We start from the raw sequence: 12,234 nt of genomic DNA on the forward strand, positions 1-12,234 counted from the left end.
AACTTTAAAGAGTATCTATTTGTAACTTATACTATGTTCAAACCGACACTTAGTCACACGATTTCGGCTGTTGAGTGGTTTATCCCACTAATCTAATAAATTTATCAAGATTTCGCCATACAAAAATGACATTTCCAAATCACTTCATTGAAATGGTTTGAAACTGATCCACGCAAAATCTCTCTGTGCGACTCTGATTTTGCGCCATCTACTTGCAGGCATTGGAAATCTGTTACATTATCACAGCTGATTTAGACACTACAAAGGGAAAAAAATGTAAACAAACACATTTATTTTATAGCAATGAATATAACTTCACCTGAAAATCGACTTAACAAATGAAAAAATGCATTCACTATTTCTATTATATGGAAAACATTTGAAAAAAGACGGCTTTTATTTCAAAATACTATATGACAATCTTTTCTTTTGATAAATATTTAGCGATGCGACTTCATGAATGACAATAACAGCTGTTTTTTGATCTTTCTAACGGCAGTGAGAACACTGTTGGGTTATGAAATGATTAAATGTTATCTAATCTTTTAAATTTTCGGTCTGAACATGGTATTAGATTATTGGGAAAATATTACTATACCGTCTCTGGATTTCGGGCATAAAATGGGTATGGTCAAATAGAAGAAGTTTCCAGATCAAGAATATATACAGTTATAGCAACAGGAAACTAAAAGTTTTCGAGATATTTGCGTTTAAAGTTGAAAATTACCACTATTTGAATTACATATTTTTTCGATTTAAATTTAATTTTACTCCTATATTTTTAATTTTTACAAAAAAATTCTGGAAAACCTCCTGTATCCGACCATATCCATATTATTCTGAAATCCTAGGATGATATTATAAGGCCGGCCCCTTTGTTTTTGTAAAACACCTGGTTCACAGCAAAGTGGTTTGAGCAAGAAGAACCACAAATGAGTTGTGAGGTTTTCCCAGAAAAGGTCTGTTATTCTGAAAAATAGGTCTTCTTGACTTTTTAAGGGGGTATTCTGGTCTAGACGCATGCATTTTATGATTTTTTTTTAACTAAGATAAAAAAAATGAAAAACATTTTTAGTATCAATTTTTTATATTGTTACGAATTTACTGCTTGCTAGTTTACTTTGTAAGGTTCGTATCTCTGGATTGACAAATAAAATCAACACTGTTTAATTTACAGTAGAAACTCGTTTATCCGGCCCTCAGTTATACGGATTCGCGATTATCCGGACTACCAATCGCGACCAATTTATATGTACCTACGTAGAAATTATGGAATCGTGAACGTGTCGGAACTTGCATATTCCGCTCGCGCAGTGTGGAGTCGCTGCCGCTGCCCCGCGCGTTTTTCTGCGTGTGTTTGTTGTTGTGCCGGTGCACCGAGAGGAAATATATGCAGTTCTTGCACCGTGCAAGGGGTTTGCAAGAGCGAGAGAATACCCCTAGAGTAATACTGTGAGTCTACTACAACTGAAACGAATTCGTGATATAGCAGCAATGAAGAGAAAAAGTTGCTTACGTTAAATGACAATTACCATTTTAAACCAAATTAAACTTATTACCTACCTACTTATTTCATGATTACCAAATGCAAATTACCAAATACATATTGTAGACAAATTATTCGTACATACGTACCTAAATATTTTATTGTATTTCATGATTAATGCTGCAGTTTAGTATTACGTATGTAGTGTAATCTAAGAAAATATGTACATACATACATAAGTAAGTGTTCATTTCTTAATAAACATTGATTTTCGTTGCAGGATATAAATATATATTTGTTTTTCTTCATACATTCGATTATCCGGATTTTCGATTATCCGAATGCCTATCGACAGTCCGGTTAATCGAGTTTCTACTGTAATTCAACAACTCTTTATTTCACAACTCGTCTACACTATAGCAGTTTACTCTTAGCACTGATTGATTACGTTGGCGCTGCCACGGCTTATATAGCCACGCACTTCTCGCTGATGCCGACGTGTCCTTCTAGAATATTGCGTCTGGAAATTACCAGAACATAACCCAGACTCAGTAATTGTTGAAGTAGACAAGCAGACAGTGCGGCGCCAGATGTCTATTGTTTCGACAAGGAGACAGCCGCGGCGCCAGATGTCTACAACAAGACAAATGCTATTCCATATACCTACAGGTATTGTTCATAATAAGGGATGTATATAGCAATACAAATACAACTTAATACTACTTTTGTAACACTGCCCTCCACTAAAGCCTAATCGTCCCGATTAGGCACAAATCCTCTTGAACCAAATGGGGCGAGCCTCTCCAAATGTACTACTTTCATTTTACATCGTGCTTTTCCATTTCTTTGTATGCGGTATACCACGTCATTAAGTCGTTTCATCACCATATAGGGTCCTTCCCAGGCTGTCTGCAGTTTCGGGGACAAGCCTTTCTTTCGAAGTGGATTGTACAACAGGACCAGATCACCTTCTTCAAAACCTTTTGAATTTGCCGATTGATCGAACCGGTCCTTCATCTTATTGCTCATCAGATGCGTATGCTGTCTTACCATTAGATGCAATTCATTCATTTCTTCCTTTAAGGCGGAACAATAATCTCCATAATTTCTTACAGCTGTAGGATTCGTTCCAAACTTAAGATCAGCAGGGAGTCGCAGATCAGATCCGAAAATAATCTTTGCTGGCGTGTAACCAGTTGTCTCGTGCTTCGCTGAACGATACGCCAGCAGGAACATCTGGATGCACTTGTCCCAATTCCGTTGGTCTTTATCAACGATGATGATGTTCTTCGAGCGTTCGGTTGAATCTCTATACCATCCCATCTGATTGTGGGTGTAACGCTGTTGTCCGTGTCTTGTGGATGCCCAATAATGTACAGACTTCTTGGAAAATGGAAGATTCGAAATTTCTGCCTTGATCTGAGTGTAATTCGACGGGCACTCCGAACCTTGTTATCCAATTTTCTACAAACGCTTCGGCTACTGTCTTCGCTTCCTGGTTTGGTAAGGCATATACTTCTGGCCATTTACTGAAATAGTCCATGACAACCAGTAGATATTTGTTTGCGGCCGTACTGGTTGGGAACGGACCTGCAACATCCATTGCGACTCGTTCAAATGGTGATCCCACGTTGTACTGTTGTAGCCTACCGCGACTTTTGGCTTTAGGACCTTTAGCTGCCATGCACTCTACGCAATTACTTATCCATTCTGCTATGGAATCTCGACAACCGATCCAGTAGAACCGTTGTTTAATCTTCTCTATAGTTTTTGTAATTCCAAGGTGCCCTCCACTAGGTCCATTGTGATATTCTTTCAACACTTTCGGGATCATGGACTTCGGTACTATGATCAACAGACGAGACTGTTTGCCATCTTCACTTTCCCAGGTACGATGAAGGTATCCATTAACGAGGTTTATGATGTTCCATTGGGCCCAATATGCTTTTGCAGTTGGACTCTCGCTACTTATTTGTTCCTTTGGTGGTCGTACCCCATTTTCTTTGGCCATTACCAGCTTTGCAAGATCAGGGTCCTCCAGCTGATTGATTCTGATGCGGTGAGGAGTCCAATCATCTTCAGGTTCTATATTCAGTAATCGCACGTCGATTATACCTTCTTTTCCTTCTGATTTGGAGCAATGTTTACATTCCAGTGGACAAGGGCGACGTGATAATGCAACCGCATTTTTGTGGTGAATTCCCTTTCGATGTTCCGTTTCGAAGTCGTAATTCTGTAATCTTTCGATCCATCGTGCAATTTGGCCTTCCGGATTCTTAAACTGTAATAACCATTTTAATGCTGCATGATCAGTCCTCAGCAAGAATCGTTGTCCATACAAATACTTGTGGAAATGTTTTACACATTCCACCACAGCTAGTAGTTCTTTTCGCGTCACACAGTAGTTTTTCTCTGGTTTCCCGAGCACTCTGCTGTAATACCCAATTACTCTTTCTTGTCCGTCGATGAGCTGAGACAGGACACCTCCAATTCCATAAGCGCTCGCATCTGTATCCAGGATGAATTTCTTTCCAGGTATTGGATAAGCTAACATCGGCGCCGTACAAAGTAGTTCTTTAAGCTGCTCAAACGCTTTTTCTTGTTCCAACTGCCATACAAACGGGCGATTCTTCTTTGTTAAATCATGTAAACTTCTGGCCACGTTCGCAAATCCAGGTACAAAACGGCGGTAATACGTGCATAAGCCTAGGAAGCTGCGGAGTTCATGTATGTTGGTGGGTTGAGGCCAATCTTTAACTGCTTTTATTTTTCCTTCCTCGGTGTGAATCCCCTCAGTTGACACTTTATGTCCGAGATATGTGACCTACTTCTTCCATAATGAACACTTTTTGGGATTCAAGCGTAATCCGGCTGATGCTATTCGCTGAAAGACTTCCTCTAGATTTTTCAGATGATCATCAAAACTTTTTCCCATGATGATAATGTCATCAAGATACACCAAACATGTCTTCCAGTTGAGTCCTTTTAACACATGTTCCATCAATCGCTCGAACGTTGCAGGCGCATTACATAACCCAAATGGCATCACAGAGAATTCCCATAACCCGTCGCCCATACTGAAAGCGGTCTTTTCACGGTCACATTCATCAATCTCGACTTGCCAATATCCACTTTGTAGATCTAATGTAGAAAACCATTTCGCTCCAGACAAGGTGTCTAATGTATCGTCGATTCTTGGTAGAGGATAACTGTCTTTCTTTGTGACATCATTCAACTTCCTATAATCTACGCAGAAACGGGTGCTACCATCTTTCTTTTTAACTAAGACGATAGGTGAGCTCCATGGACTTATTGAAGGTTCGATTACACCGTTTTTGTGCATGTCTTCAATAATTTTGTTAGCATCCTCACATTTTGCTAGTGGAACCCTACGCGGAGCTTGTCGGATTGGTTTAGCGTCTCCAGTATTTATGCGATGTTTGACAATGCCGGTTCTTCCTGTGTTTCCTTCGTTTGCAAATATGGATGCGTATTTTTCTAATAGTTTTTCTGCTTTTAATTTTTCATTTCCATGCAGTTCGTTCAGCAAATTATTTAGGAGTGTAGGACTTATCTGCTGTGGCTCAACAGTAGGCTTCTGTGGTGACCGTTCGCATCGTGCTATTGCACTTATATTCTGGCACTGTCCAATTACTGCTAATTTCTTCAGACTTATAGGCGTGTTGAATTCATTCACTACTCTGACCGGAATGGTGGCGTCTTCTCTAGTTTTCACAAGCGTTCTTCCTACCAATATGGGTGTATCTATTTTTGTTGGTTCCACAATCCACAACTCTTCAGTCCCACCTCCTCCATTCACTTTAGCCCATACAATCGCCTCAGATTTTGGTGGAATACTCTGATTATCATCAACAATCACCCTCTTACTTTCAACGTTGGTCACATATCCGGTGTTTATAGGCATCTCCATGTTCTGGCAAAACAGCATTTGTTTGTTTAAATCCAAAGTAACCCCGTGATCAATCATGAAATCTACTCCCATTATAATTTCATCCCTGATTTCTGCTACGATGAAGGTGTGATTAACTTCCAGGGTACCAATCATCACTTCGCAAAACACTTTTCCCGCGACAGCTGCTTCCTACCCGGTGGCCGTTCGAAGCTTGCAACCGACTAATGGTTCAACCGTTCCTCTTACCACATCCGGTCGGATAATTGAATGTGTGGCACCAGTATCCAAAGTAAGCGTTGACAGTCGTCCATATACGATGCCGTTGATAGTAAGATTGTTGTCATGGCGACCTATTTGTGATATCGAGATGGCGGGGCAAATAGTTGTGGGAACCAGCTCACGCCCCTGTGAACTGTTCCGTTTTAGTTTAACGACTTGTGAGATGTGGATGCTCTGTCTTCGTTATCTGTTGGTTGTTTCCGTTTTGATGGGTTTACTTTTATATTGCAATTTCGGGCAAAGTGACCCGCTTTTCCACAGTTGAAACATCTGCCTGTTGTATTTACTCGCGGTGCAGCAATTGTCTTCAGAGTCTTCAATATTTCTTCCATCAGCGCCGGTTGTTCCACTTCAACTCTTTGTACTTTGTGTGCTGATTTACTTAGAAGCGAAGCTGTTTCCTGTGTGAGGGCGTGCGAAACTGTTTCAGCAAACGTTCTTTTTGGCAATGCATATGTGGCGCGTTTGGTGTCCACATCACGAATTCCATTTATGAAACATTGAATTTTTACCCTCTCAATGTAATCCACAGGTGCATCTGCATTTGCCAAATGAGCCAGTCGTTCTATTTCAGTTGCGAACTCTTGCAATGACTCGTTCATCTTCTGACCCCTATTTTGCAGTTCGATCTGGTATATTTGTTTCCGGTGCTCACTACCATATCGTCTTTCTATCGCACTCATCAATGCCTCATAGTTGTCCCGTTCACAGTCTGGAATAGTCTGAAGGATTTCTGCCGCAGGCCCTTTCAATGATACAAACAAGGACGCCACTTTGTCCGCTGCATTCCAGTTATTGGCCCTTGCTGTCTTTTCAAACTGAAGTTTTAAAATTTCAAATGGAATACTTCCATCGAATGTGGGTGCCTTCAATCTTTGATTATTTGTTGATGGTGCAGGGCCATGTAGTTGCAGTTCTCGCACACGATTACTTAATTGAAGAACTTCTGATTTTAAATTTTCTTCGTCATTTTTTAAAGTGCTTAATTCGTCTTCAAATTTTGAAAATTTCTCTTGCACTTGTTTTTGTAGTTGTGTAGTATTTTCCGTAATCTGTTGTACCAAACGATTTTCTAACTGCGAATTATTTTCAGTCATTTGTTGTGTAAGGCGAGACTCTAACTGTGATGTATTTTCAGCAATTTGCGTCATTTGCTGTGCCAGACGATTTTCTGTTTGCACCGCATTTTCTGTATTTTCAGCTATTTGCTGTGCCAGACGATTTTCTATTTGCTTAATAGCCACTAACAGCAAGTTCATGTCCACATTTGATGATGTTCGTTGTTCTTCTACCTTTGTAGAAGTTTCTGGCCCAACAAATTCGAACTCGTCCACATTAATTCCATCCGCTTCCATTGCTTCACGTAATCGTGCCTGCAGATCCGCCTTTTGCCCACTTATCGGCAAATTACGCTCCTCCAGTTCCTTTTTTAATTGCTGAATTCTCAATTCTCCGAATTTAACCATCTTGAATTTGGATTATTTGACACGAATTTGTTACGAATTTACTGCTTGCTAGTTTACTTTGTTAGGTTCGTATCTCTGGATTGACAAATAAAATCAACACTGTTTAATTTAATTCAACAACTCTTTATTTCACAACTCGTCTACACTATAGCAGTTTACTCTTAGCACTGATTGATTACGTTGGCGCTGCCACGGCTTATATAGCCACGCACTTCTCGCTGATGCCGACGTGTCCTTCTAGAATATCGCGTCTGGAAATTACCAGAACATAATGCTATACGGCGCCAGACGCAAGCAGACAGCCGCGGCGCCAGATGTCTACAACAAGACAAATGCTATTCCATATACCTACAGCTATTGTTCATAATAAGGGATGCATATAGCAATACAAATACAACTTAATACTACTTTTTGTAACAATATGTTTGTTATTGATATTTTAATAATATAAAAAAAAAATTGCCAGAAAAAAAACCAAAATTCGTCTAGATACGGGCCGGTGGAGTGGGGGCTTCAAAAACAGCTGTAAAAAAATAATAATAACAAAATGGCGTCGACGTGAAAAAAATTTTGTTTTGACCCGATTTTTTCGACATTTTCGAATTTTTTTCGGAAATCCAAGGCAGACACGATAGAGCATTGTATAAAGAAGATATATACTAAATTTCAAAGGAATCGCTTTAGTAGGACTTGAGATATGTCAACCAACTCAAAAAAGTAGTTTTGAGAAGAACGCGTTTAAAGTTTAGGATACAATTCTAGTAAGCGCGGGCACCACTTCGGCTGTATTTCCGAAAATAAGTCGAATTTAAAAATCCTTCCAAGGTCATAATTTTGTATAAACTTTCAAAATATGCAAAAAATCGATGTTTTTCAAAATCCTAGATTAGAATACCCCTTTATACTATGTTCAGACCGAAAATTTCGAAGATTAGATTACATTTAAGCATTTCATAACCCAACAGTGTTCTCACTGCCGTTAGAAAGATCAAAAAACAGCTGTTATTGTCATTCAAGAATTCACATCGCTTAATATTTAGCAAAAGAAAAGATTGTCATATAGTATTTTGAATATTTTCCATATAATAGAAATAATGGATGCATTTTTTCATTTGTTTGGTCGATTTTCAGGTGAAATTAGATTCATTGCTTTAAAAAAAATTTGTTTGTTTACATTTTTTCCCCTTTGCAGTGTCTAAATCAGCTGTGACAATGGAACAGATTTCCAGTGCTGACTATTATTTTTCCAGTGCTGACAAGTAGATTGCGCAAAAACAGAGTCGCACGGACAGATTTAGCGTGGATCAGTTTCAAATCATTTCAGTGAAGTGATTTTGAACTGTCATTTTTGTATGGCGAAATCTTGATAAATTTTTAAGATTAGTGGGATAATCCATTCAACGGCCGAAATCGTGTGATTAAGTGTCGGTCTGAACATAGTATAAGTTTGAATAAGCATCACTCTGTATTGTATTGTTTCCATTATCAACCTCTGCACCGCATTTAACTTGCATTTGACAAACGGCGACCATTTCTACGTGTCAAGAAGTTTCATCGGTATACGTGTAGTTAGCTTAATAAATTTGTGTTATTTTATAAAATTAAAACAAAATGCATACCGTTTTAACACGCGGAAATGCCACTGTGGCATATTCGTTGAGTGTTCTCGCCTGCTTAACTTTTTGTTGCTTTCTTTCGACAGTCTTTCTCGACAGTAGGACTACTGCACACGTAAACACTGTAAAGGTGCTGGTGTAAGTAGATTTCTGTATTTACATATGCCGAAAACTAATTCATATATTTTCGTTTTGTACATACATTTTAGGAAAAACGTTCCTGACTATGGCGCCTCCCGTGAGAAACATGATTTGGGTTTTCTTACCTTCGATTTGGAGACGAATTTGACAAGCCTCTTCAATTGGAATGTTAAACAATTGTTCCTTTACCTGACCGCTGAATATAAAACTCCAGACAGTGTGCTAAATCAAGTTGTGTTGTGGGACAAAATAATATTACGCGGAGAAAATTCTGCATTAGATTTTAAGAACATGAATACAAAGTATTACTTTTGGGATGACGGCAATGGTTTAAAGTAAGTAAATTCTGGGGGAATTTTAGAATAACATTAAATAGTTCTGACCAGCGTTTTAAAAGCTATGCTATTCCCGTGGCATTTCATTTTGCTATTGCTACCGTCCTCACTTTGTCGTGAGCCGAGCACGATTCCGATTACTTTGGCAGTCGGGTAAAAAACACGAATTTAGGTATAAATGAGGTATATACTAATAGGGGAGCTTCTCCAAAGGAGGAAAAAGCAAAAATAATGTTGCTAACACTTTAATTTAAAAAAAAAATAACCCTTGTCGAGGGAATACCGATGGTGACTGAATTACTTTCGCATAGTACTCCTTTTTGCGTTGGCGGCATTCGGCCGCGCTTTAAAAAAATAACCCTGGTCGAGGGAATACCGATGGTGACTGAATTACTTTCGCATAGTACTCCTTTTTACGTTGGCGGCTTTGACTGCGCTTGAAAAAAATAACCCTGATCGAACCAATACCCTACTTATAAATGATGCTCACTACGAGTGTAAAAAGTTATTTTTAAAATATAAATTTCTTACTTATAAAACCTGCAAAAAGAATAAATTTCGAATTTGTTTAAATGTTTCCAGTTTATTTAAATGAATTTGAAGTGAAAAATATGCATAAAGTGTGTTAAATGTAGTGAAATAGCTTGTTTAACCTTCCTATACCCGCGCACATGTCTGTGAGACCGACGAAACAGTTTTTCGTACATATTTTTGGAAAGTTTTGGAAAGACTGATAGTCATTAAAGTAATACATAATTTACGCTAACAACTGATATTTTTTGTTTTTTTACATCATTTAGTTCCTATAAAATAAAAAAAATATAAACGGTTTTATAGAAAAATAAAAAGGTAAGAGGAGTCAAAGTCTCGGTCTGTCACACCGTGCGCGGGTATAGGTGTTAAAACATTTGGCGCGGGTATAGGAAGGTTAAAAGTTCGAATTTCGGGAATTTTTGAACTTTCAAGTCGAATATATCGTAAACTAAGCGTTTGCGGTACCTATAACCCTTATTTTTTAATCAAGAGGACTTCTTCTTTCTAACGGTACCTTCAGATCGCGGCGCCAAAGAAGTCGGAATTGTGCCGGAAGCCTTGGCAGAGCCATAGAACAATGTAAAAGTATGTGTTTTGCTCTGGTCGGAGTTTTGTTAGATAAAAAACTATAGCTGTAGCAATAGCCAAAAATGAAGTGCTGTGCTCTGCTCTGGCGTAGCGGTAGCAAAATATTGGGATCGATAGTAGAGCAGAGCTAATTAAAATTTTCATGTGCTACAGCTCTCGCATGTTTAGCATATGCTATGGCTCCCGACAAAGTGAGAGCGGTAGCAATAGCATTGCAATAATTCTAGAAATTTTGCTGATACGGAGTAGTAAATGAAAACACTCGTTAGAGGATATAAAAGTTAAAAATATGTGGGTAAAATTGATTATAAAATAAACACACTTTTAATGGTTGAATTTCTGAACATTTTTTTGCAAATATCTCACAAACTATAAGTAAGCGGCAATATATAATTTATTCGGACCTACATATATATTGTTATTTTTCTTTGTAGGAACAACAAAAATGTTTCGCTATATCTGTCGTGGAATATCATACCAAATGCAGGCTTGTTGCCAACGATCAGATCACTCGGATCTCACATATTCAAATTCCCTGCTGAATATTCAATTGCCTCGGTGTAATAGATACTACTACACCTTTAATTTGTAATTAAAAAGAATAACTAAAACACACAAATTATATTTATATATTTCAAAATAACTTGAATTTAAAGGAGTATTTACTTTGTATTTTGGGTCCTAAATATATTTAAATAAACAATAAATTCCTTGAAATCTTACTGAAACTTGAGTTTATATTCCCAGGAAAACTAATCTTTGTTTTTTTAAGAACACTATTAATAATTTCAGATTTCTAAATAATTTAAATTTTGCAAAAAGTTTCAAAATAAAATCAAATTTGACTTTTGATAGCTTTGATGACATAACCACTTTGGTATCAAACCATGTTTCATTTATAAGCAGGTTGTGCCGTTACTGAGCATTCTTTCTCTTTCGAAAGAAGCATATTTGTCCATATTGTCAAAATCAATTGTTTTTTATTTTTCTTATGAATCATATGTTTATACTTGGATGATTGATGTTATTTATTATCTATTCGTATTCAGTTATCGCTTGAAAAAATTACAAAGAAATCAATTCGCCTGTATTCATTTATGCTCCTTCGACATTTTAATTTTCTTATCTGCAAAAGAATCAATAATTTACCGCTAATTGTTATCTTATTGTTTTGTTTTATTTTTATATTAATTGTGATTATTAAGATTTAAAGTGTCGAAGTGGTTACATTAGAAGTTAAAAGTGACTTTTATTAGTATTTCAAAATTATGCGGAAATTAAGTCAGGACATTGAAATTTTATAATAACTCTTCCGGAGAAAGGTCTGTATCCAGCTCGCAAGTAATTGTTCAAAAAAAAAATACGTTACTTCAAATAATTTTGACAGCTGGTTACGCCTTGTGAATGATCCACATTAGAAGAGCAAGGGAGAATAACAAAGAAAATAAACTTTGTGCGTATTATGTATGCATATCTGTGTGTAGTAACATAAATATTTTCCTTACGATTTAAGGAATGTTGATTATTGGTAAGTTTTATACAACATTTCAAAATGACATATACTTCATTATAATGATTTTAACTAATCTAGGATAAATTCAACAATTACTTTGAATTACCTTCAAGAAACAATTGTTGATTTGATGTTTCTTCGCAAAACCAGGTTTGGCATATTCGAATTTTATTGAAAAATGTATTAAAAATTAGTACTAGATTTATTTAGAGCTGCATTCTAACACAATAAAATTTACCGCAGGAAATTTTCTTGACCTTTTCTTAAGGATTTTTTTTATATGAAGTTTTTACATTCCTTGAGAGCTAGATACTAAGCTTTAATGCACAAGTGCTCTGAGTGCGGCTATGGCAAAACTGCTTT

General features: G+C 37.2%; 1 protein-coding gene across 1 annotated transcript; it reads left to right on the plus strand.

Moving 5' to 3' along the window:
• The first annotated feature begins 8,641 nt into the window (after window positions 1-8,641).
• LOC105230011 (signal peptidase complex subunit 3) lies at window positions 8,642-11,080 on the plus strand. Its single transcript, XM_011210580.4, has 3 exons — window positions 8,642-8,898; window positions 8,970-9,236; window positions 10,793-11,080. Exons 1-3 carry the CDS (start codon window positions 8,756-8,758, stop codon window positions 10,920-10,922), a joined length of 540 nt encoding a protein of 179 aa, XP_011208882.2. The 5' UTR covers window positions 8,642-8,755; the 3' UTR covers window positions 10,923-11,080.
• Window positions 11,081-12,234: the final 1,154 nt, after the last annotated feature.

Source organism: Bactrocera dorsalis, chromosome 5, assembly GCF_023373825.1.
Source record: "Bactrocera dorsalis isolate Fly_Bdor chromosome 5, ASM2337382v1, whole genome shotgun sequence".
NCBI lineage: Eukaryota > Metazoa > Arthropoda > Insecta > Diptera > Tephritidae > Bactrocera > Bactrocera dorsalis.

Bases quoted from the DNA above. Each gene is read 5' to 3' on its own strand.
- LOC105230011 (XM_011210580.4), top strand. From the start codon at position 8,756: ATGCATACCGTTTTAACACGCGGAAATGCCACTGTGGCATATTCGTTG. The intron at 8,899-8,969 runs GTAAGTAGATTT...CATACATTTTAG, and splicing joins AACACTGTAAAGGTGCTGGT to GAAAAACGTTCCTGACTATG. The intron at 9,237-10,792 runs GTAAGTAAATTC...TTTTCTTTGTAG, and splicing joins GATGACGGCAATGGTTTAAA to GAACAACAAAAATGTTTCGC.